At 46.8% G+C, this 26,950-nt stretch overlaps 1 protein-coding gene across 1 annotated transcript in view; it reads left to right on the top strand.

The window, feature by feature from the left end:
- Positions 1-332: 332 nt before the first annotated feature.
- Positions 333-26,950, top strand: part of LOC119439969 (neprilysin-like) — a 500,589-nt gene continuing 473,971 nt past the window's right edge. Inside the window, exons 1-2 of the mRNA XM_049662689.1 lie at positions 333-427; positions 3,907-4,100. Of these exons, the coding sequence (XP_049518646.1) occupies positions 409-427; positions 3,907-4,100 (213 nt within the window). The 5' untranslated portion in view covers positions 333-408. The remainder of the gene's footprint in view (positions 428-3,906; positions 4,101-26,950) is intronic.

Genomic DNA, 26,950 nt, shown 5'->3' with positions numbered 1-26,950 from the left:
ACAACAAATAGCGCGCCAGAACAAATTAACCTTGATGTTTTCGGATGCGTTTGGTAAACCGATAGTCGCATACGTGACCTAAATAAATTATTACGAATTAAGAAGTATCTAAATGCAATAAAACAGCACGAGAACACTGGCGCCTGCACCACGGCAATGCTAAAAATATCATTACCTTTAGCCGCAGTGGGCCCCACTCTCAGAAAAATTTGTGCATGATATCTGGGGCACTCTTGGGAACGTGCCTGAAGTTGCATTTTGTTCGATCTAAACTATAAATAGTAAAGAACAAACTGTCACTTTATTGGGCTGCAATGCAAGAAGACCGTATTTTCTTCCTCCAAAGATGTGCTTGGAAACTTGAGCAGCGCTGGGGAGAAACCAAATACTGTAAGCAATCTAGGAGCCATGTACAGAAAGTGTTTAGGTAAGTAATAAGGTATATCTATATCTAAAGTTTTCCAACACTGCAGCAATGCATGTTTTTAAGGTTCATGTAATTGATGTTCCCCCGCTGCGAATACTGCTTTAGCTCAGCTCTACCATATAATAAGGACGGCATGCCGTCACCGACAACTTCATAAAGAAGTAAAGATTTCGTCGTCTAATTCTATGGTTCTGTCACACGTAAATTACTATGTGTTTTTAAGGGGAACAACTATTGCCATTACCTTGAAAAAAGAACACATAATAAGAGGAAATTCTTGCGAGCTATTTGTCATGAAAGTATTTTCGCGTGTCCAGATAGGCTATTCGCCGTCGTGAATATTATAAAACATACTTTTTGCTGCTTTAAGCCTAGATGATTTTACAATATAAGATTTAAAAAATGCTATTAACACTCTAAATAGTCTTTATAATGGTTTTATTCTGGCGAATATTACTTGTTTTTGCCATAAATTATTGTTCACAAACAGTCACGCATGACGGCTTGATTCGGCTGCTCACGCATCTTTGTTTTCCTTGGCCTTCCCGAACAGAAAGCGGGAAATAATGTAAACTCAACATTACAAAATAAACACCATGTTTGAAAATAAGACGGGCCTGATAATTGAATGAATGAAAACGGGTTGAACGTGCCCACCCTCCGGTTACCACACTGCAGAGAGCCTCGAAAAAACGCGTTATACGTGCCGTTACCATTGAGGGAATCAGCGTCACTGGAACGTGCACATTCTTTTCTCATTAAATCTAATCAACTCTGTGCTTTTAAGTACTGTGTTATTGACGCCGAATAAAATGTCAGTTGGTTAGGTAGAAACCTTGCTGATTGATAAAGTGTAAAACACCAGTGACCGACAGAGAGGCGCAAATATAAAAAGTACAATTATCCTTCTCTATCAGCAGAATGATACCACATAAAACCAGCAGCAGCTCAAATGGTCTGGCCGCCATACCTTTCGAGACCATCTTTTTCGGGCGTTCGAGTGCGCTGTGTATGAGAAATTTAACCAAGACGAATGAACATCCAGTTTAAAGGGACACTATAGAGAAACAGGAAGTTCAGCTGGAATAAAAGAGGGACCTTCAGGAATGCATGCAGTTTTTGTTGGGTGCAAAAATATGAGTTATTAGCTGAGAAATTCGTAAACAAAGACCAAATATCTCTTCCTCAATTTCTCTCACCCCAGATTTGGTGCTGAAGCAGTGTCGTCACAGATTTCATTGCTCTCAGCGAATCAGAACGCGCCATGATACTTCACCGCTTGCGTAAACGGCCGAGGCGCTGGCTGCATCATGGCTGCATGGCCGCTGCGTTTGCCTTCGCCGCGATGGATACCGTTGCTGCCGCTGAACCTTGTAACGAAGAGCTCACAAGGAAAGCACGACTGCATTTCAGCGATATTCAGTGAAAGGGAGCGCGAAACGATCCTCCGTGCTCGAGCGGTAGGTGTTTCCGCGTGCGATGGCGGTGAGCTGCCGGCCGCGCCAGCGGAAAGCAGAGCTTCGTTTTCGTCAATGGGAGGCGAGGCGTCCGCTCCGCCAGGCGACGATGTTCCTCACAGAACAAGTGTAGAAAGTTGCACACGTACTCGGTATGGTTATTTCGTGGTTTTATTTAATGAAATTCAGCAGTCACCGAGCCGCCAGTTTGCTGCTGCAGGGGCACCGGCAGAGGGTTTCATGAAGGCCGTATTGAGGGAAGAGCTGCTCGAGAAAGGACTGGCCTCTGGGGCACGCCAAGATACTTTCCGAGGGCAGGAATGTATACATAATCCGAGGGCGAGAAATGCAGAGAGCACACCACCAGCTTCTCTGGCTCTTTTGCCGTTTTATCATCGGCAGAGCACTGAGCCGTTGCGAACGCCGGGGAGCCAGGGCTCATCGCGCGGCACCACATGAAAAGAGACAATCGGGTCAACACTGCCGCTGCCCCTGAGCAAGCGCCTTGGGACATTTATACAGCCCTCAACACTACACACACAAGGCATTTTCTGGCTGTTTTGCCCGCGAAGTCAACGTTTTTCGAGCCACGCAACACGCAACCAAACACTGTAGAGTGAAACAAGCGCGCGCAATGATACATGGAGCAAAATCGAAACTACGAAACTATCACGACCGGATCTAGCGTCATGCTGTTTTTTCTTAATTATTTAATTTTGTGCTAAAATTTTACTTCCTCGCTAGAAACGGTTTAAAAGTTGGCGAATCCTGTTTATGTACGTTTAAGGTGTATTTCTATTTGCGTTTTAATAACAGCGATAAATCCCTCTCGTCCAATCGCGACCTGCCTGCGTTTGTAATCTCTGACGTCACGACCGTGTAGTGCGGGAAATTCGAAGGGGCGTCAGCACCTATCCTTCAGTTTTTCGCTATTTTCTCGCTTATTAAACATCTGCTCACTGTAAGAATGTTATGACTGTGACTGTGATAGCATAATCTATAATTAAAGCTTAACTTCCGGTTTCTCTTTAGTGTCCCTTTATGTAACACATGTGCAACCTTTACGTTCACAATGTAATAATTACAGATATCTAACCTATTATTTTATAAACTTTCCGCCCCTAATATTGTAATGAGGCAATCATTAGCATATATACATATTTTGTTAGGTCTCTAACCAAACCACTAGACAATAAACCTTGGCAAAATGGCTACTTGGTGGCTATCAATCTCATGTGAGCGCACCTCATAGTCAATGCCGGAGTCCCCTCTTCAAGGAGGTAATTCCTAGCCTTTACAGCGCAGCTCTTAGGCGTCCGTTCCTGCTTCGAGTGTCGGCGGCGGTGACGCAACCGCCGGATGCCAACGTTGTGACCGATGCCAACGGCGGAAACGACACGAGCACGTGATCTTTTTGGGTGATGGCAACTGGTCAATAAACCCACATATGCGGCAGAAAGGACGTTCCACATCCGCCGCTTAGGTTTGTGAGTGGTGGCGCTGGCTAACACTCACAGGATTACTTCTAGTTGTAAAACATAAATACCCCAGAAAGTGGGTGGGAAAACGGCTGCGCAATAGCTGAATGGTAAGAGCATCGCACGCGTAATGCGAAGACGTGGGATCGTTCCACACCTGCGGACATTTGTCTTTTCATCCATTTTCATTTCCAGTAATTTACCATTTCTTTACTTCAATTAGTAAGTACGAGTAATTTCCCGTATGTAGTCCTTAGTATCATTGTTGGCTTCTTATGATATGATTATTAAATCGGGCCCCTCAGTTCCATTTCTTCTCTTTCATTATATATATATATATATATATATATATATATAATCTTCCCGAACCAGCAAGGTAACCATAACTAGGGCTTCCATGTTATGTGTGTGCCTCAGTGCGATACTTCCTACGAATTACTAAAGCAGTGGTTTATGTCTCAAGGCCTTTGAAATGACTAAACTACTAAGTTTACTCTGACACTTTCATCTCAATGGTCTTACCATTATATTTAAAAATTTTCAGACAAGAATGATACTCCTGGTGATTTCGCCAATGTTCTAAAGGAATATGGATATAATAACTGGCCAATAAATAGCTCAAAAAATGGCGCTCCTGGATGGAATCTTACGGATTTCTTTAACCATTCTGGAATTAATGTACTCTTTCATTTGGCGGTGATTGCAGACCCTGCAAACGGCTCGAACTCCATTATTAGGGTAATTGAAAATTTTCTTTTTGTTGCGCCGACCATGTTTACAGTTCATCGTGCATTTTAGATTGTCGTGGGGTGTAATTTTAACGCATTTATAGGCTGACTGTTATGAGCGGTCTTTAAACCCGAAACGTAATTTCGACAAATTCATGACAATTTTTGGTTACGCTGCTTCCATGAGTCTGCGTTGTCACCATTGTCATATTGTGCAGTTTTGATATTAAAAACTGAATCGCAACGATAGTGCGGTAAATGTCTTTATAACGACCTCGAAAAACATTGGCCTCAGCTGCTCCACTGAGTTCTGTACAGTATCTATCAGTAATTATTGTTACCAAAAATAGCAATCAAATAAGCTACAGGCAACTGAAAATGTGCTGTGTAACGCGATATATAGGTCGACCCCTTACGTCGAAGTGCAAAAGTGAAAATCCTCAACCATAAGAAATCACCGAAAGAGGTTTATTTCCACAATAGGCACTGCTGCGGTAACAAGAGTGCACACGGCTCCCGCACTGAGTCCGCAGATGCGTCCTCAAGTTGTGCATGCAATCCACGATGCCCACGAAGTGACGTTTAACGTGGCCGGGTTGCAGTTCGACGGGTTTCCTTTTTGGGCCCGCCAATATCGCACACTTTTTCTAGACAAGCCAGACTTGCGCTGAGCGGCCATGTTGCCGTTCGCTTCAGCGAAGTCGACAGCTTTAATGATGAACTACACTGAAACCTGTCTTCTCGTGCCGCTGTTCATGGCTCACGAAATAATAAACAAATAAAGAATCACAGAGTATGTCGACCGGAAAAGGCAAAACAAAATGGTACAGCGACAATAAAGAAAAATGCCACCAAACATATTTGGTTATGAACACGGCTTCAGTTAAGCGTTCGGCAACGTGTACGACATATTTTGCCACACCACGGCTCAAATCCTGCTCAAGACTGCGCTATGAGACGAGCGATGAATTTAGCCATTTTTTTATCTGCAAGGTATATCGATTCATATACAGCTTTTACGCTACTTATTCTCATGTAATAGAGGAACGAAAGGCCTCTGCACGGAAGCAGCCATTTTAATTTGAGATTACTAACCACGACAAAGCACAGTTTAGAGGCTGCTCATCATGTAATTTAGTCAATTCAATCCATGGCATATAATGTAACAATACCACACCTTAACGAAAGTTCGAGACGGCAATTTGATCTGCCAGGTTATTGAGAACATCACATGCTGTGAAGAACTACCGTGCTAGTGTTAATCTAATCTAATTATTTTCTAATTTAGGGACCTCGTCAATCTTCGTATTCGCCTTCTGTGATATTCCCGGTAGCAGTTCCTTTACGGAAATGTCATATTTAACCTGTATATGTTTTGTATATTGGCACGCAGAAACCTATCAGCGTACATATAAGACGAGATATTGCATATATGTCTGTATACAAATTTTTACATTGTCATATAAGGGTCCACATCAGCGATACACTTTCCAATACGACTGTACATAAGCCCTAATAACTCTCTAAAAAGGTTCAAATAAGGAAAATACTGTCTTACATGACGGCAAGCATGGTCTTATATTACCGTATAAGAGAGTAGTGTAACCTTACGTGGCCATATTTGTGTGCGACTGAAAGTTCATGTTGCCATATAAGGTAGAGGTAATATCTGGTCATGTATGAATGCAAGTGCCGCATTTGTATAACCAATATCAGTGACCCGAATACCATGTGTATACATATACGACTGTGAGACGGCTTATTATCCGTTCGCCGTCGGGGCGAAGTCGTCGACGGGATATACAAGCTGGTTGGTCGTTCCATACTCAAGCGGTCATCGGGAGTAAAGAAAAAAAAAGCTATTTATCGAATGACAATGATACACAAATTAATAAAATAAAATAATAAAAAGACACAAGGGAAACTAACACAAATGAATTTAAGATAGCTGAATGATGAAAACAAAGAAACATGACGAGAAATTAGCAGTAGATATAAAAATGAAACAGGGCGCGGATCAAACGCACTAGAATACGCTTAACAGTAGTTCACTAAAGTAAAGTTAAAAAAAGTTCTAAAGAAAACCAATGATTTCATACGCGTGGCCGGGCAGAAGCAGCAAGTCCATAAACCATGAAGTCGGCGCGCAGAGTTTTCCCTAAGAATGTCGTCGAGCCGATCTTGTTGAGGTGGATGCGATTGCTGAGCTGGGTTTCGCGGGAGATCTGACGACTTCTCTCAAGCAGTTTGAGCTAACTTGAGGCGAACTACCGTGAGCTTCGTTGCAGACGTTGGTTTGTCGTCTCGTACGTCAACTAGTTACTCGGAGTTCCGAAGTGGCAAGGCGGCGCAGGCGATACTGGACGGCGCTAGCCCCTCAAATGCTTCTCAGCCGATTACAGGCTCAGCTTCTAGACCCATTAGCAGGGCCTAAAACCTGCGCTTAAATAGCCTCTCCTTTCCCTAGTTCCCTAGGTCGGGGAACGGCAGGTATGTGTGACGGTTCACTCAATTATTTCATGACTCCTCCCAAAGGTGTTGGCCGCGCCCCTTTTAATCAGGCGCAAGGAAACGGGTCATTCCCTCTCCCGTCCCTTGCTGCCAGAGGACGCGCCCCCGCACTTTCCGGGTTTCCGGAAAGCACTTGACCCCTCCCTTCTCAGCAACCCACTCAAGGCATGCGCGGGGCAGAGAAGACACAGAGATTCGTAGAAAGAACTCTCGGGGCACGTGTCTAGGTCGCGCCCAGAAAAAAAAAACTAAATTTCCTTTTTTTGGCCGCTTGCCCGCACGACTGGCAATACCCGTCTTGTTCGGCCGTTTGTAAGCCCACGACGTCTTGGCGCCCGTTAATCGGTGCGTCGATGACTCAAAACTATGTCGCACTTTGACACTGCCCCCCAATTTCGTAATAATATATCATAATATTCAGTTGCACGAGTGGCATTTTCGAGAACAAAAAAAAGAACACCGTTACATTCATACATAACATTATACATACAATATGCAAAGCGTACTATACAAAAAAAAATTTTCGAATAGAACACTACACATCTATGTATACAACATAAAAAACCTTCATCTTAACTGCATAATGACCATAAATAAATGATAATTGTAATATCATATACAGCACAAACGCCATGAAAAGTCTGTTCGTACTCTACATCCGTTATTAACGCACGTATTAGTTCCGCTGAGAGCCTCGTTGTCTTCAGGGATCTACTATCAGAGTCGCTCTCATTTTGCGGTCAAAACTCTTACGTGCGACTCACGCATTAAAGAAAGAAACAAAAAAGAATCCTGCGCAAATTACGCCCTCAGGACTACAAGAAGATTCGCGCTTATGTATAGGTACTTCCACGCACTAAATGAAACTCAAAATGCTGCAGTCTTCGAAATACACGTGCGAGACACGCACCAATGCTTTGCTTCTTTGTGTCCGCGCAAGACACGCTTTAAAGGAACGGTACAAACACTTTCCAAAAAGGTAAAATTACTCAACCGCTCCTTCAAATAAAGCGCCTTACTCCCAGAGAAAAAATCTCGCGAACACTTCCGTAAGGTAACTGATACTCGAGCACGCCATTACAAGATTCAAACAAATACCCTGGGCTTGACGTTGCAAGCCTATCTCACCCAAAAAGAAGCCTACCTGCTAAAAAAAAAGAATGACTGCTTCAAAAATTTATGCGCGCGCAAACCAGCTCTTTCAGAATATCAGAGAGCTTCTAAAACAAATTAAACAAGCTCTAACCTTGTTTATTGAAACCATCTCTAGTATCGGAGATCTCCAAACGTTTAACCGAACACTGAAAATAATGACACAAACAAACTGTTCCTAAAAAAACTATATTACCGCTTTTCATTCCGAATAGCCTATGGTTGCCTCATATCCCTAAGCCTTACTCGAGGCGGGCGCGGTCTGAAAGCTTGTCTTCTCAACGAGGGAATACAAAGGGTACGTAGGTCATTCTCCTCGCCGCCTACCCTCGACCCTCTACAAAAACGTAACCTGCCTTCTACGCGTCGCACTGCGACTTCATTGCCGCGCATAAAAAATTCGCGTCGCCTTAGCGGCTCGCTCTCCTGTGCCATGCCTAGCACACCTTGCAAAGCACCGAACAAGGGGGAACATAATTGCCCCCTTGCTTTTGACCTCCTCCACGCCGAACGGTGAGGAAGAAAGAATTCTTCCTCACCCGGCGGCTCAGATGCGCTCTTACTGGAAACATTCCAATCGACAAACGAGCCTTTCGAACTCCTTAATTCTCTGCGCTCCCCACCGCGTTTAGCGCATTTTGTTTTATTCGGCTGAGTTGCCTTCTCTGCGGTATTCCGGACTCTGCGACACTGCTTCTTTCTCCTAGCACATTTTTGGTGCTAATTTCTGAGCCTTTCGCTTGCATCTCGTGATCACGCATGCTCGTCTCGTCGGTCACGGTTTCCGTCTCAACCGCACACTCTGAATTATTAGTGGGTGAATCATTCCTCTCATTGCTACCTGGACTGGTGGAGAGCTTCAAACACCTGGGGTAAATGCAGCTATTTTCTTTTGCGCAACGTAACTCGCATACTTGGGAGCTCGCCACAACTGCGTTGCCCTGCCGACATTGTGCTTTAGCGCACTTTTCGGACAATTGGACTCTACGCTGGTGCTTCTGTGTAACGAGATTGTGTCACTTCGGACTACTTCTGCAAGAGCTAACATCGCGACATACTCCCTGGATAACTGTGCCAAATCGTCCACAGCTGGCCTAGCTGCTTGACTAGTATTCCATAGGCACTGTATCTCGCTGCGCTCAATGCGGTCCCCATCAACGGGTTCCTCAACAACTACGCCATGGTCTACGGATCTGACATCACCTGTGAACGTACATTTAGGCTGACAAATACTAGCCTCTCTTTCTACCATCGGTAGAACAGTGCCTGCGACTGCTTCGCACTTTCCGTGCGCGACTTTTACGGGAGCCTGACATTTCTGCTGCTCCTCCTGTACTTCTAGGTGCTCGTTGCTAGCCCTGCTCTCGTTGTCGCTTTGATTAAACTGAATCCTTAATTATAACAACAGTAATTCGCGCTCGCCGGCTTCCTTCGCCGCCACTCGCTCCCTCTCTTTTTCTTCTCGCTCTTTCTTCTCTTCCTCTCTGGCCAACGCCCGGTCTTCTCGGAATACTGCCTGCCTCTGCTGTTCCGCAACCCATGTCCTCAGCTCAGCGCCCTCTAGGCCTAACTGATTGCCTTGTTTTATACACTTTTCGAACTTAATTCCCTCCAAAATGCCGCTACACCACTAAAAAGCCTGCGCTCACAATTCGCATGCACGTGCACGTTCGACACTGCACAATAATGTGTCGGTAGCACTATTGGGTCTAACTCCACGATTATCGTTCTCCATTCACCGGGCTGCTTTTGTACAGAACTTCCTGCCTGCGGACGCTAGTTCATGTCATGCCTTGTCACCCGTTAGCCGTCGACACGAAGTCGTCGACGGGGGGTATACAAGCCGGTTGGTCGTTGCCGTACTCAACAGGGGCGGTATTCTCAATCAATCAATCAATTTTATTTGGTATTCATTACAGCATCTGCACATAACGAATGCGAGGGCAAGAACAAAAAGCTGCTAAGTAGCAGCTTGACATGGTTCTTGCCCCTATCCTTGGCAGCAAAAAACAGAAACACATATAAATACATCGCTTACGTACACAAGTTTTCGTTCGCATGTATACCAATTTGGCATAACTAACGTAAATACAATACCAGAATATTAGAGTGCAGAGAATAAATATACATAAAAAATTTATGTCAATTACGAAATACGCACATTGTCTTAACAAAAGGCATTGCCTCGCAACAAAATAGAAACAATGTGATAATTTTGCTCAAAGAAAGCAGGTAAAATACAAAATTTACTATAGTAAAGAATACATCAACTGCTTTTATAATTAAGTGCGGGTTTGATGTACATTACAAGGATTGTCCTATACATAGTAAAGGGTGATTTTATTATACACAACACAACATAACTACGCAAGTGTACAAAAATGTAAAAAAAGAAAACTCAAAAGGTTCAAAAAAAGCACACCACTGTCAATCAGTCATGCTACCCTTAATATAAAAAACACATGTCACTGTTTCGAAGGCAGGTGTTCCATAACATACTGCACTATCGCACTCCTTGAAGTTTTTTCTGTGTCAATGCCATCTCTTTCAGTTTTATTGAGCAAGTTTGGTACGCAATGTGATAATCTACTGAACCCATATGTGGTACGTGAAAAAGGCAACAGCCATTTTGCTTATTCTCCAATGTTGTACGAGATAACTATGGGTGCAGTAAGGTTACAGAATTGCAAAAATGTACGATTGTTCCATCGGAAATATTTTTGGCATTTTAGAGCAAGGTTAAGATTATAAAAATGTTTCAGGGGGCAAATTTTAAGCGTGGTAAACAGCTCGCAATTATGGGCATCATACTGAACATTTGCTATATGGCAAACTGCTCTCTTCTGGAGCACAGACAACTTCTGTAAATTGGCTTTTGTAGTATTACCCCATACTAAGTGGCAATAGGTTAAGTGAGGGGAAAATAGGGTGTTGTAAATCATTTGTTTTACGATGCGCCGTAAAATATGTCGCAGTCTACAAAGCACTCCGCAAGCTTTAGCTAAACGTGTAGCGATAAGTTCTACGTGATCATTCCAAGTCAGATGATCACTAAAAACAACTCCCAAGGTTTTAACATTTGACGCGAGTTCTTTACAATCAGATCCAAGCTGTATTCTAAACTCGTCATTGATACGCCGTTGTGGCGGGGTGAAAAGAATAGCTTTAGTTTTTGTACTATTCAGTTTTAGCGAGTTAACTGTGCTCCATTCAGCTAATTGATTTAAGGATGTATTGCAGATGACTGAGAGGCTGCTTATATCGCGTGATCTAAAAAAATGCTTGTGTCATCTGCGTACACTATGAAGTGGGCATCTTTAGAAATATTTATTATATCATTGATGTAGATATTGAACACTATCGGCCCTAGTATGCTACCTTGCGGTACTCCCTGAGCTATTTCTCTTTCATCAGATTGTTCTCACATGATGGCAATGCAGTGTTTTCTGTGCTTTAGGTACGAAATTAATAAATCAAGAGGAGCACCACGAAATCCGTAATGTTCAAGTTTTGTAAATAAATTTTGGTGATTAAGTCTATCGAACGCTTTAGAATAGTCAATGAAGACACCTAATATAAACTCCTTGTTTTCAAAACTGTTCAAGATTAGCTCCTTTTGTGCTAGTAAAGCCAACTCCGTTGACATTCCTTCACGGAAGCCGAACTGTTGCGTCATTATGATTGAGTGTTTATCACAGAAAGACGTTATTCATTGCAAATAATTTTTCCAATCCTTTTGATATGACGGGTAGGACAGACACTGGCCTATAATTGGAGAACACATTTTTATCACCAGCTTTGAATATGACACTAACTTTCGCACGCTGCATTTCCTGAGGGAAGATGCCAGTAGATATTGAAAGGTTAAAACGTGGGTAAGTGCAGGTGATAAGATGTCAAGCACAAACTTTATTGGCCTTATCTCTAGCCCGTTTATGTCACGTGCTTTGCTATTTTTCAAGGACATAAAAGTAGAAAAGACTTCATCTGAAGTTGTTGGCGCAAAGAAAACTGTATGTGCATTCCGCGGACCTAGATATGAAGTTACGGCCACATTGTGATCGCTTTTTTCCAAACTAGTGAAATAATCGTTAAATTTATTTGCAAGTTCTGCGCCTTTTATAGTCCTCATATTTTGAATTAGCTCAAGCTCAGCAGTCTGGGAATTATTGCGATTTAATAATTTGTTAACTTCGCGCCATAGGCTATCACTCCGATTTCTTATTTGACTGAAAAGGTTCTCGAAATGAAGGTTTTTAGCATTTCTCAAAAACTTTGTTACCTGGTTGCGGTATTTCTTAAAAATAGTAAAATCGGTTGGATTCCTTGTTCTTACAAACTTATTGTATAATGAATTCTTTTTGCTTATCATGACAACGCATTCATTAGTAAGCCATGGTTTATGAATCTTAGAACATTTTTAACGGTTTTAAACTTAAAGCACTTCTCATATACATTTTGCAAGATGCGCATAAACGTGTTATATGCTCTGTCAGGGTGGGCGCATTGAAACACAGGTGCCAAGTCTACGTTGGCGATTTCATTACAGAACGTGCTTAGTGTTTTGCAGTTTATTTCTTGTACAAGAAATGTCTCGGCGTGACGAGCACCCTCAGAATCTGAACCGAACCGACAGAACATATATATAAGTAAATGATCACCCATATCAGCCACGATAGTACCCGATCTTGTGTCTACGTTAGTACAGTTTGTTATAAAAAGGTCAAGAAGGCTATCGGAAGTGTTGCTAAGGCGCGTGGGGGTTGTTATCACATTTCTACAATAAAATGATTCAAGAAGTAGTTGCAGATCACGTGCGTATTTAGAATTTTGCAAAAGGTTAACGTTGAAATCCCCACCGATCGCGAGATATAGGTCATTTATGCAGACTAAACTTTGCAGTCTGTCAAGGAAAGAAAGGCATGCGTCCATGTTCCCATTTGGTGGGCGGTACATCACAACGAAAACATTTTTTGCAATGCACGCTTAAGACTTCATAGTCTGGCGTTATAAGGGAGAATTTTCGTAGCATCGTGCATGACAATTCATTCGAGACCAACTGTAACACGCCCCCACCTCGACGTGTAGCCCTGTTTAAAAATAAAGTTTGATAACCGGGTACACGAAGTACGTCATCATATTTGTACCAAGTTTCTGGTAACATTATTACATGAAATTTATAAGGAAACCCGTCAAAAAACAAAGTGAACTCGTCGTATTTATTTCTCGCGGCCTACGCATTGCAGTGCAATAATTTGAGATAATCGCCATGGTTTGCAATTTCTATGTCACTGTGGTGTCCGGCCTATCGCCACAGTCCTTAATGCGCAGGCGCGCAATACGAATAAAAGGCGTATGCCGCCACCTGCGCGTGGGCTTATCTCGACCAGCCACGCACCGATGAACATGTGGCAATAAACGTCGCTTCGCCCCTGGAAACCTGTCTGCTCCTTCGCATGAACCACGCAATACAACAGTTACTAAGCATAGTTTTCACGAAAAATCTGAGAAATTGTGGCGACGACAGCAATGCTATTAGGGAGTAGACGTTGTGTCAAACATTTTTTCCAAGTCAGCTTCACATGCAATCCGCACAATGCGGGATGTTTCCGTTTGACGTGCGAAAACTTTGCCACCTTTAGCCCACGCGAAGCGCCAGTTCAATTCCCTTTTCTTTGCAATGGTCATCCCGAGAAGCTTCTCCAACCGCGGGCACAGGTGCTCATTAACATAGACGGGCTGCTTTTTTGTGTAACCGATGTCTAATGTGGTGAACCTACTTTTTCTTGCCTTTTCAATGATAGCATCTCGCTTAGCACGGTTGTTGAAAACGACTACAATGTTCGGGTCAGAATCAACACCCCGCACAGGCAACCGGTGGCAAATTTCAATATCATCTTTCCTTATCGGTTCACCAATTACATCGCCCACTTTGCCAAGTATACCTTCGAGGTTCTCGTTTGATTCCTGTGGAATCCCCTTGACCTCAATGTTCTTAACTCTAGAATATTGTTCTTGTGCTGTAACACTTAGGGCGTTTTCTTGGACTTTCTTCTTCAGTGTCTCAACTTCTTGCAAGAGCATTTCCCGAGTTGCTGTGAGGGACGCATTTTCATTTTTTAGTTCAGTGTACTGATTTTTCATAGATTCAAACTCTTTGTTGAAGAAATCCATACTAATTTTATTCTTTCTCATTTCTTTACGAAGATCACGTTCTCCAGTCATTGTCAAGGTTAGTTAACAACACGTAACAACAGTAACAATGGCAGCTGAGGCAGCAGGATACAAATTGAAGTAGTGACTAGGAAATCCAAAAGTTTCAAACCTGAACAAACAAGTGGAAGCGTTAAGGGTCTGTTCTGTAGGCTGCCCCAGCTGCCAAGTGACCGTCGCAGTGGCCCGGCGTCCTTTTTATCCGATACCAAAGTGTGACGTATTAGCCACGTAGTACTGTGCAGGCTGGTCCTTTCCCAGTACAGCCGTCCCGTAGCTTGGCCACGAACTTTCCGGCAAAAAGCCGTGCTTGCTCCGGACAATCCTGCACAAACAAGTGGAAGCGTTAAGGGTCCGTTCTGTAGGCTGCCCCGGCTGCCATGTAAGAGTCTCTGTAAGAGTCTACGTAGTGGACTGTCCATTTCGCCATTTCTGCGACCGTTGATTCACTGCAGCTTGACGTGCAGGAAGGTGCCAGCCAGTCTCCTTCCTGCACGTCAAGCAGCAGCGAATCAATGGTCGCAGAAATGGGCAGTCCACTAGGTAGACTCTTACAGAATACCGCCCCAGTACCCAGTGAAAGAGTCAGGGTCGGGAGTAAAAACAAAATATTTATCGACTGCCAACGATACACACATTAATCAAAGACAATAGTAAACACTGACACAAGGCAATTGGACTACCACACCTCAACTTAATATAGCTCCATGATGTTAACAAACAAACCTGACGAGCAATTATCATTAGATATAAAAATGTCGCAGTTTCCCCCGAAAGGCGAAGCATCGATTGCGATAGCAAATTACTAGAGAGCTATAAATAGTAGGGATAGTAATACTATCGGCTGCATAAACCTGACGCATTCGCTTACTAACTGAATTAACAAGCGTGGTGTCAGCGTGCACAAGCAAACATGAACAGATCACACTCGATGACCGCACATAACCACTGTCAAAACGTAGGTGTGGAAGCACGGCCGCCGCAGCGAGCGGAGGTTCGTGCGGTCTATCGCTTCAACGAAAACTAAGCGGCGAATGCACAGCGCATACAAAGGTAAGAGCCGTGTGGAGATCGCTTGCAAGATACGGTGCGCGCGACAACACCGACAGCCCGTACCGGCGCAAAGTACAAGAACGCATTTTTGGCAGAGTAGAAGCCACCTCCCCCTCCCTCCTTCCCTCCCTCCCGCGCTGCCTTCCCGCTTTGCTCCTTTCGCGTGGGAGATTGCGTCGCCAGTTCCCCTTGCGCCCGGTTGCAAGATACGCATTTGGCGCCGAAGCCCAGCGTCGCCCCCCCCTCCCTCCCTCCCTCCCTCTCTCCCTCCCTCGTATATCTTTACGGCCTTTCGCGCGACGGTAGTCGCGTTTGCTCTCCGCCGTGCGTTCGCTCTCCGTGATAGCGCGCGTCCCCCGCGCGCCTTCACTCACACACACGGCGCGGCACACACACACGGCATTTTATCGCCCTTGGACTTTATACGGAACCTCATTGCCACGGCGACGCCGACGGCAGAAATCCGCTTGAAGTGTGCATATAATTTGCTATCGCAATAAAATGAAACAGGGTGGGGATCAAATCACTTATGAATAGTTCACTAAAACAAAGTTCAAAAGAAAACCAACGATGTCATACGCGTGGCCGGGCAGCAGCAGCAAGTCCATAAACCGTGAAGTCGGCGCGCAGAGCTTTCCCCAAGAATGTCGTCGAGCCGATCTTGTTGAGGTGGATGCGACTGCTGAGCTGGGTTTCCCGGGAGTCTAGTTCTGACGACTTCTCTCAAGCTGGTTGAGCTAACTTGAGGCGAACTACCGTGAGCTTCGTTGCACACGTTTGTTTGTCGTCTCGTACGTTAACTAGCTGCTCGGAGTTCCGATGTGGCTAGGCGGCCCAGACAATACTGCACGGCACTAGCCCCTCGACTGCGTCTCAGCAGATTACAGGTTCAGCTTCTAGACTGATTAGCAGCGACTAAAACCTGTGCTTAAATAGCCTCTCCTTTCCCTAGTTCCCTAGGTCGGGGAACGGTAGGTATGGGTGACGGTTCACTTAGTTATTTCATGACTCCTCCCAAAGGTCTTTGCCGCGCCCTATTTAATAAGGGGCAGAGGAACTGGTGATTCCCTCCCACCACCCCTGTTGCCAGAGGTAGCGCCCCAACACTGCACCACACAGACACACACGCACATCCTTGGGTCCGTTGACAACCACATTAGCAACAGCAACAGCCATCCACACAGCGCCATATTCTCGGACAATACTTACGCTGCTAGCAATTTGTGGACGCGGTATAGGGACATCACGTATCTCGGGGTTTTCGAAAAGCACTTGGGCCCTCCCGTCTCACCAACTCACTCAAGGGATGCGCGGGGCAAAGAAGACACAGGGGTTCGTAGAAAGGACTCTCGGAGCATGCGTCAAGGTCGCGCCAACAAGAGTAAAAACTAAATTTCCTCTTTTTTCGGCCGCTTGCCCGAGTGACTAGCAATACCCGTCTTGTTCGGCCGTTTGTAAGCCCACGACGTGTTGGGGCCCGTTAGTCGGCGCGTCGATGACTTGAAACAATGCGGCATCGTGACAGACTGCAACTAAGGCCATTTATGAGGACCGCTAGCACTCGCGACATGTCTAATATCGGGGTCCGTACGCATGCTCTTTTGATAACATGTTTCTAATTAGCCCTCTCGTGCGTGAATTAAATCCCTAGCATAAAAACATTATTTTTGGCCTAAAAGTGGTAGTAGAGGCCACAAAGATCATGAAATTTTTTTTATTTCTAGTAATAAAGGGCCTCTGTATCACATTTCTGATGTGTCCCTATAATGGGACAACATGCTGTGCGCCGATATTAATCCTTGGTTTGAGTACACATGAAATATATAATACTCTAAATATTATTGAGCATTCATACCAGAACACTAAAAGAAACAATTACAATTCAAACTGAAATGCTGACGATCGGACTTGCACGTTCCGGTTTTGCCCTGTGGAAGGACTGGAAGCACTTGGGACAGATAGGCACATTGCAGCGACCGCGTTGGTACCGCGGCAGGCAAGGCCTCGACAGCGGATGGCTTACTTTTGTTCGCCTTCTTTGGGAAATGGCGCCCGCCGTCGAACCTCATTTCCAGGGGCACATGGTGGGGAACTGTCTTTTTTATGGGCGCTGGCGACGAATCATTGGATGGCCGGCCTCGTCGGATCGAGCTCTGCGCTGCTTCATCGCGAAACATGAGTAGCTTGGCAACGCGACTGCGGAACTCAAGTTGATCCATATAATGCTCCACACCTTTGTCCCACCTCCACGCAATCCAGGCGTTGACAACTCCTGCATTAGTAAGTGGAAGAATGTCCTCAATTAGCCCCTCTTGTTCCGGACGTCATTTCTGTACCTTGCAATCGGGGAATCCGTGAGGGCGACACATCCAATGTGTTTGTTGTAACATCCACGGAGTGCGGCCGGATTACAGCAATTACTTTCCTCTATTTTCTGTTGTACCTTTGGTAGTGCCTACAGGCTGCCGTCTTGCATAGCTGAAAACAACCTAAACAAGCGTGTTGTCCGGCCACCTTATCACTGTGATGCTCTCTGCTGAGGTGCAAATTGGTGTGCTTCCCCTTCTGTCCGCATTGCGTTCCTTCAAGGGCATTAGCTATTTACCCTCTTTTCGCAGTTTCCTGACGAGGGCCATGGATGTGAAGAAGTTATCAGCATAAAGTTTATGAATTTTGCCTTCAAGACCCTCGGCCAACCTGATGACAACTTCTCCGGCCACACCCAGTTCCCAAAACATTGGAACGCCCACCAGTGGCCCCTTGGTATACCTCAAAGCAATAAATGTAGCCAGGCACTCCTGCTCTCGCCCATACCTTGAAGCCCCAGCATTTTAGCTTGCTTGGGAGACATTGATTTATGGAGGAGCGCCCCTTGAATGGAATCACCATCTTGTGCACGTTTTGGTATTTCTCATAATCAACTGTAGATTAAAATGCTTTGTTGAGTGCATCAATGACTGGCCTCATTCCAGCCACGCGGTCATTCTGGAAGCTCAGAGTATCGCTGTTGTCTTTTAAATGAAGAAATTTCGCAGCTCCTCAAAACGATTACAGGCACTGAATCGGCTAATGTCCATTCTAAGACCGGATTCTGTTCACCAGTAATTCCTCATTCTCGGATATTTGATATAAGTCATCATCAAGCAGATGCCAAGAAAAACTTTAAGCTCTGGCAGTGTCACCTGTAAGTTCTCTTTCCCTTTTTGGGGTGCATACTAATTTGTTTGAAAAACAATTTGCTCCAGTAATAAGTCTGCAAATACTGCCAGAAAGTAGTCAATCGGATGTGTGCCGTGCACATTGACCCTATGTTCACCAAGAAAATTAGGAGGCTTCCTGAATAGTAGTTGTCTTTGTCAGCGATCCGCGCTGGCCTGTCCTTTCTCGCGGTGGATGTCTTCGAGGGGACTCTTGCACCAGAGCTTGTTGAAGCGCCGTTAGCACGCACAGGTTCAAAATCGGGAGGCTTTCCTGCATAGTGGTTGTATTTGTCGGCAATCCACGCTGTGCTGCCGTTTCTCGCGGTGGATGTCCTCAAGGGGGATCTTGCACCAGAGCTTGTGGAAGCACCGTTAGCACGCGCAGGCTCAAAATCGGGAGGCTTTCCTGCATAGCCGTTGTCTTTGTCGGCGATCCACGCTGTGCTGTCCTTCCTTGCGGTGTATGTCCTCGAGGGGGCTCTTGCACCAGAGCTTGTGGAAGCGCCGTTAGCACGCGCAGGCTCGCTGTCATCACTCTCCTCTGAGCTGCTCGAAGTGCCAAGGTCGGTGAGTAGCTGCTCCCAGTCATCCGCCTCGGAATCATCAGCAGAGTCAGATCAGCGGTCCAAGCGCGCCTTGCAATTTCGCGAGAAGCTGTTTATGAAACAAAGCACATCCTTTTCGCACGACGGACTGTGGCAGCCACATTGCATTTCCTTCTGGCGGTGGTGGTGTCGCAGTCCTTTTTTTCCTGGCGCTTCGCGTGCTTTCTGGCGCTACCGAGCGGCCCTTTGTCCACGAGCCGAGGATGTACAATAAGCGGCCGGCATTGAGAAGTGGGCGACGATGGTTTTGCCTCTACGTGCAGTAGTTCGTGGCACAGAAGTGGGTGCAGGCGGAAAGGTGTCGTGGGTTCACCTCACCGGCGGTAGCGGGTTGCTCACCGCAATAATACGGTATCGCGTAAAAGACCCGATATCAGTAATAAAATTTTCTTACGTAGCTTCATGTTGCAGAAATACCAGTTACCTTTAGAAGACAGTGGTAAAAACAGCACTTCACCTGGCGAAAACTACATTTGGTACCGGCCGTTAAGAGTCATGGGCGCACAAAATAAACTCAAACATAAAAAAATGTACTGCACATACTCTCTGCAAGAAAAACTGGACGTCCGCTAGCGTTCGCGTAGCGAACGCACGCTTGCTGACAGACGACGCGCTTGACAACGACAGCAAAATTGAAGACGTTGCGTTGTATAATCCATGTCTCAAATAAATATGTTTGGAAAAATGGTGTAAGCATAAATTTGCAGTTGAAATAAAGCACTATTTGAAGAGCGTACTATGAGCAATCGGCCTCGGCGCCCGCAGCGAAGGTACAGTGCTCATGGATTAAAACGCGACAATTTAGGCCTAACCAATGCTCATGCTTTTGTTTCCACCGTCGTAGCTTGTGTGACATCGGCGCAATCTCGACTCGTACGCTTAGATCAGCGTCCAAGTCACCTTTCGTGACCAGATTCGAAACAACAAGGTATGGTACTCTCCAGTAATTGCACAGAAAAGAGTGTTCTACCCAAAATTTGCCTGTCGCGTTTCAATCCGTGAGCACTGTACGTTGAATATGCCGTGTAGCGCGTCTCCGCCCCAATCCAGTTCGCTCGCAGCGCCCTCGCACAACTTTTCCACACGCGGCACCTCAGCGGGAGAGTGCTGTTCGGCCTACTCGGCCATAGTCTTCTACACTCTAGTACACGCCAGCACGGCTCGCCGTCATGTAAACTACTCTATCCATGCAGTTACTCCTGTAAGCTCACTTCGAATACTTCAAGAAGGTAGAATGGGCAGCTCACGAGCCATGCTTTCGAAAGCATGTGTACGATCAGCCACGGGAAAGATGGCTCCGGCTGCGACTTTATACACAGAAGTCCAAACTCTACACAAATGATCAGATTATACAAGACTGCTGTTGATCTGACGCACATTAGTCATTAACATTATCCTTCAATGCTGCGTTAGCTAGATACATATATTACGTGTATTGCTAAGCGACAGAGACGAGTGAGAAGGAATGAACGACACAAGCGCTTTAGATACATAGTAGATACGACACGAGTATATACATACAATAAGAGGCGTTACTCTTACAACCGTGCCAAACGCCCGTTTTTCAGTGCCATAGGACGTAATCCAAGACTATCTACTTTGTTATGTCGGTGGCCCGGAGTCTGGCTAGCCAACGGACTGGTCGCCTACCTTCACCATTGTGGAATGGGGCATGCCGCAGTGGTGTGCTAAAAATTACCAGAGAGAAGGCCCACATGCACTAATATAGGCGACTCTGAACTCAGCGTATCTGGTTGATCTCGCCAACATACAAGATGGGTTAAATGCTGAAGCTGCGTTGAAGCTTGTGATGGCGCACCAACTCACGCTAGCCGTTGAAGGCATCCGTCGCGTACCTCTACCATGTTGAGTCGATGCTACGTGGCCTCTCTACAGGCCTAATCAGAGGCCCATGCCCCCAGTAGCCTCGCCTACCATTTAGGAACGAGAACCACCGTCAGCAATTAAGTTTTGAACACAATACTTCCATACGAAAGGAAAAAGTTCTCGATAAACCACACTAAATACTTATACTCCCTTGTGGTTCCGACTCCGTTAGTGGGCTCGCTCGACGAGTGATGTGGAGGTCCGCAGAAGTCCCGTCGGGCCTACGCTTACGCCTGCTATGACTGTCCTGTGGCTGCAATAGGACCACCCCGCATGTAGTCTTCAGCTTTTTTTTTATTTGTGCGCATAGAAAATGTTCAGTGAACTAAGTACTCTTGCAGTGTCCGAGGCTGCTGCGAACGCGTCTTCGGCACCTCTGAGCAACCGGTCTCCGTCCAGGCTGCACTCGTGACCTACAGCACATAATAATTCAGCTTTTTCACAGATCTTTGATAGACTTCATCCGTTAAACAAACTTGTCCTCATACCTGTAGCGCAATTTTTAACAGCGAAGCTGTTTAAGCCAGCCTTAATTTGTGGTGCCTATCAAGAAACTATGAAAAACAAAAGAATAAACATTCTTGCCGAGGCAGGATTTGAACCCGCGTATTGGGACGAACTGAAGGCGGGATTCGTACGAAGCCGAGCGTCATAACCACGACGCTATACAGCCACTTTTTTTTTTGCCGGGCTTCGACACAGTACAGCAAATGAACTGAAAACAATAGATGGTGCGCCAGATCGCTCAAGTGGCCAAATTGCCACTGCGGCAGGGCGTTGTCTTTTTAAAGTTCCCTGAGGACCACCAAAGGCTCCAGACTTGACAGCCGCACCGGACCACATGTTTGCGCTTTCAATGTTTATAGGAACCTGTGTAGGTTTTCACGGAAATACATGCGTGCTGGTATTGCGTCTGGGTAACAAAATTAGCCATCCATTTGGGCGCCCTACTGTGGAGGCCCATCAGCATAATGTGGTTAAACGGAAAACCATCCTCTTATCTGTTGGTAGGCACCTGATCCCGTAAGAGCCGACCGGTAATTCCTTTTTAATAGTTCTTCGTAGCACTCCCAAAAATATACCCCTTCCCAGCAATGAAAAAAACATGGTCTATTGTCTCAAGATGCTTGCATATGAGGCAGTGGGACCCCCAAGCTAGAAAGAAACCCTTTTCCTCTAGGAAAGACTTAACAGTTCCATTGTGTAACATAAAAAAGGTTTTTCTTCCCGGCGACAGCGGCATTTTCATAACTCTTTTTTTAAAACGTTCCCACCTGGGCCTCCAGAGTATACGGCCCTGTACAAAGGCACGGGAAACACCGCGTCACAAACATCCTTGTAAATTGTTTCCTTTTAACGCTACTCAAACACTCCATCGAAAAACGGGCGCTTAGAATTTGAGGCATAGAACAATTTCACTGAAGAAACCACGAACGCCGCCTGAAATATATTGCGTTGTCATCACAAAAGCAGGCAATGATGATGATGATGCCTTAATCAATGGCACAACCCACAGTGGGGGATAGGCCACGAACCGGGTGGTATTATGATAGAAATTTAAAATAAATTAGTTTAGAAATAAATAAGTAACAAAAATTAAAGGAAAATAAATAATAATTGAAGATGTGAAACGAACCGATAATAAAAGAATTAAGTAGTCTATACCAAGTTAGTCAGCCTTACCTAGATAGGAGTATTAATATGAATTAATAATTAATTAATCAGCAATGCTTCCACGCTGCAGAACATGCATTTGTTCGAGCGTCGTCGTCTTCGTCCACAGCTGGCGCGTTCGAACGGTCCTGTTTTGCGAGCCGAAGAAATTTTGCGCGCTATGAGAGCGAGAGAGAGAGACGCATTCACGGAGCTTGTCTGCTGGAACGCGTTGTCGGCATTGGAACGCGGTCTCGGTGTTGCAAGCTGCGCTATGCAACGTGCCGTGACGGCTTAAGTCCGAGACGCGCTAAAAGAAATTATCCTCATGGGTAATAAGATGAAAAGTTTGCGCGGTACTTCCGGGAATATGCTAGGCTACGATGGCCCAGCTCGCTTTTTCACGCGTTGCGCGGCCGAGTGTAGGTTGAGCGTTTTCTATCATTCCTCGAAGCTACATTTATGCATGCACTTATAGCATTCCATCAGGCGGATTTCTGCCGTCGCCGTCGCGTTAGGTTCCGTATGACGTAACGTGATGAAATCGTCGCCGCGCGGGTATGCTGTATGGTTCAAGTGAAGCGCGCGAGGACGCGCGGTTCACGGGGAGCGAACGCACGGCGTAGAGCAAACGCGCGTTCTGGGCGGGCCCCTGAAGGCTGCAAATTAGCGTCTTTTCCTCCTTTACAATCACCATATATCTATATATATATATATATATATATATATATATATATATATGGAGCACGCGACTCCTTCCGTCGCGCGAAAGGATTTCATCGCCGTTGAGAGAGAACGCAGGGCAGCAGACGCGTACGACGCGTCTCCGCCGGCTCCGCTTCTTCGAATGATGCGATCGGAAGATTTGCTTCAATCCTCAAGATTTTTCACCATTCTACAGATCTTTTCGAGAGGATTTCACCGAGCCTATGTTTGACCCGGAAGGCCGCCATTTTTGGTACACTTTGAAGTTTTCCTCCCACCGATTCGCCCGCTAACCCTAGATTTAGGATTAGCGGCGGCGAGGAGTACGGCCGGCGCCCGCCTGCACCGTCGGAACGGCATCATGCCGGAGGTGAGATGGGTCGAAGGGGAAACTCTTCCCGCGAAGAAGCTGACGCGCCTGGGTGTGGACCGCTTTAAGCAATAATAAGCGTTCTTCTCCGGTAGCAAGAGAGCGTTTCCACTCAAAGTGACGGCACACTGGCCGCCGCACGGCCAACGTGCAGGGCGTCGTCCGGCGCCTTGCGACCGCATCGAGGCTCCCCCGCTTGCCGCAGAGCCATATTCGAGTCATTGTCCGACCCAAGGGAGGCCTGGATCTCAAGAAGTTAGCCAGATTCGTCTGCCCAAGCCTGGCGACGGCGGCGAAACTACCCCTGGAGGAATCAAAGAAGGATTCATATGGCCGAACTTAACGCAGAATATTCTTGTGCTCTACCCCAGAGCCCAAGAATGCGGGCGCGTACGCGGCGCTGTGTCTCATCAGCTCGGCTCGACTGAGTATCAAGTTTCTGCCTACACCGCGGCCTCCGACGATACCTGCAAAGGCGTCGTCCGAGGTGTCGACGTGGACATTGGCGAGCACAGTTGGCGGCCATGATCGTCAACCAGCGTAACCCTAAAGCCATGGAGGTGCGTCGCATCAAGGAAACGACTACGCTCGTTGTTCTCTCAGTTGACTAAGGCACCTAACTATGTTATGTGCGGTACGAGCATGCTTAGGTGTACGTTGTACATCAGACAGACTGATTTGTTATGTGTGTGGGCTCTCTGCCATCGGGCCGATGTTTGCCCCACCCCGACGAAGAAAGTGTGCCGCGGGTGGGTTGAGCGACCCTGCGGAATTTCACCAATGCCAGGCGAAATGTGGCTTGTGCGGGGGGGGGGGGGGGGCACATCTAAGGGCAGACAAGGCCTGCAAACATCGTTACCAAGTCCCCTTCGTGTGAGACAAAGAAGACGGCGTAGGAAGCGCGCCAAGAAACGCCAGCAGGCCCAGGAGGGTCTGACATCACGGGATTCCAGCGTGGCACCACCTGCGAGAACGCACTCTCTCTCGCCAGCTCCTGGGACGCCGTAGCCGCTCCAGGAGCGCTCTCGCTCCAGACGGCGCTGTCGCTCCCGAGGACGCTCTCGCTCCAGGGTCGCATCCAGGAGGCTCCCACCACCTGGGCGGATCGAGTCAAGCCAAGGCTGGCGCAGCAGCCAGCACAGGTAACGCGCGTGGCACGCCAGAGCAAAAGGAAGACCCTAGGCACTTTTCTAATTCAGGAGAACGCTACCTTGAAAGCTCAGCTTCAGCAGATGAGGGTCGAGTTCGAAGCTCTCAGGATTCATCACAGCCCCCGGTGCGGCCTTCGTCAGAGGGGCGGCGGCCGGCTAAGCGGAGGATAGGTCCGGAAGAAGGTTGCGGCGGCGTCCGACTCGGCCGTCCTTGAAGCAATCAAGGAATTGCAGAATCGTAGATGCGGCAAGCGAATGTTTTGACCTCGTAGCACGTAAAGTCGCAGTGATCTAAAACAGGCTTGGTCTCGGCGAGAATTCTTACTCGTCCCGGTGACGCCCGCTCACTGGTTCCCAGGCGGGCCCTGGTATGCCGATGGTTCTGGCCCCCGTACATAGGACGTGCCGAGAAGTCGGCAAAACAGTGGTAGTAATCATGGCTCCCAGCGGAAATGAGTTTGCCATTTGGCAGTGGAACTGCGCGGGGTTTAGGAAGCGTAAGGCCCATCCCTGCAGCATATATTTCCGCATTGGTGGTGAGGCCGCATGTAATTGTCTTACAGGAAACCATTGACGCCGCGCGTTGCCTTGCCCGGCTATCGATCTGTATCATTAGGGGAGGGGCAACGCGGTCTGGCTATCTTGGTTGCGAGGAAATATGCGTTTGTAGAACACAAGCTTCAGCTAGGCAACTCTACTTTGGAGGCCCAGCTGGTCGAAATTATCCCGAATAATTGGCTTAAGTGTAGCATCTCCATACTGAATGTCTACAGTACCCCTCGGAATCACAAGCAGGCGTTTTCCTCGGTGATCGCAAAGGCGGCTGCCCTAGCGGGCAGTCGCCGCTCGTAGCTGTCGGGACTTTAATGCACACCACCCGGCCTGGGGATATCCAAGGCCACTGTTAAGGGGAGAAACCTGGTTCAAGCTATGACGGATTGTTCCTTAGAGCTGGTCACTGACCAGTTCCCAACTAGGTGGCCACCTCTGTTACGACAGACACCACTCCTGATCTAGCATTTACCAAAAACGCGGCGGCGTACAGTGGGCTAACCTGCAGGAAAGCCTGGAAGTGATCACTTTATCCTATCGGTCACCCAGGAAACTCGGGTGCCTCCGCCTAGGGAGTTCAGGGACGGACTGGGACGAGTTTAGAAAGCACCGCAAGGCTGATCAGACCAAATATGGCACGTTGGAGGGCCTCTTCTCGCGATTAGCAGAGGATGCTCTCCTCGCAACCAAGACGGTCTAGACTACTTACAGGTGATGCAATGGACTCACGTCTTGCGCATCTGTTGGAGGCTAAAAAATCACTGGTTGAGAAATGGCACACGCAGAAGCTCAACAGGAGCTGCGGAAGCGCATATCGCTCCTCAATAAAGAAATCTAGGACTATTGTCAGGAACTGTCTAGGCAGCAGTGATGAAGTTTGCTCAAAAGTAGACGGGCAGATGCGCACCGGGGTAAATGGAACCTCTTGAGGTGCTTCTCGATGAGACTAATTCCAAAGGTAACCAGAGGTTGGTAATCGACCGATTGGTCCAAGCAGAGGAGCGGTGGGGTCGATGACACGACTCTACTTACGGAATTGGCGGAGCAATGCCTTCCGGTTGGCCCCGTAGTGGACTGGGATTACCCGGACTACCGGGGAGCCGCTGAGGCAGTCGACTCGCCCTTTACGAAACTTGAGATCGAAAAGGTGCTTCATGAACTTAACAGTCACTCAGCCCCTGGCCCTGATGGAATCATGAATTGGCTGCTGCGTAATCTTGATGATAAGTCCATTGCTAAGTTAACCGAGGAGGTCAATCTCGTATGGGCAGAAGGCCGCGTTCCGAAAGCCTGGAGGACCGCCTGGTTGGTACTCATTCCCAAACCGGGCAAGGCACTCACGAAGGAGAACCTACGTCCCATCTCCCTTACCTCTTGCGTGAGGAAGGTGATGGAGCATGCAGTACATAATAGGTCACTAGGCATATCGAGGATAAATAGCTCTTTCCACATAACAGTGCTTCCGGCCGGTCTCTCCACCCAGGATGTGATGCTCTTGATTAAGAGGCAAATTATCGACCAACAAACCCAAGATATTCGGGGAGTATTGGCCATTGACCTCGCCAAGGTGTTCGATACCATTTCACATAAGTTCGTCCTGGAGGCGGTCGAGAGCATGGGGCTGGGACCAAAGTTCCACGCCTATGTTCGTGCCGTCCTCCGGGACCGCACAGCAACCGAAAGATGGCCAATTAAATCGAGGCCTTTACCGTGGGTGCGAGGGCACGCCGCAGGGAGCGTCATTTCGCCTCTCTTGTTCAACATAGCCATGAAAGGCCTCTCAGAGCGTCTTTCACTGTAGCGAATAC

This window comes from Dermacentor silvarum, chromosome 2 (assembly GCF_013339745.2).
Source record: "Dermacentor silvarum isolate Dsil-2018 chromosome 2, BIME_Dsil_1.4, whole genome shotgun sequence".
In the NCBI taxonomy this organism is placed as follows: domain Eukaryota; kingdom Metazoa; phylum Arthropoda; class Arachnida; order Ixodida; family Ixodidae; genus Dermacentor; species Dermacentor silvarum.
This window is presented reverse-complemented; position numbering and strand designations above follow the sequence as displayed.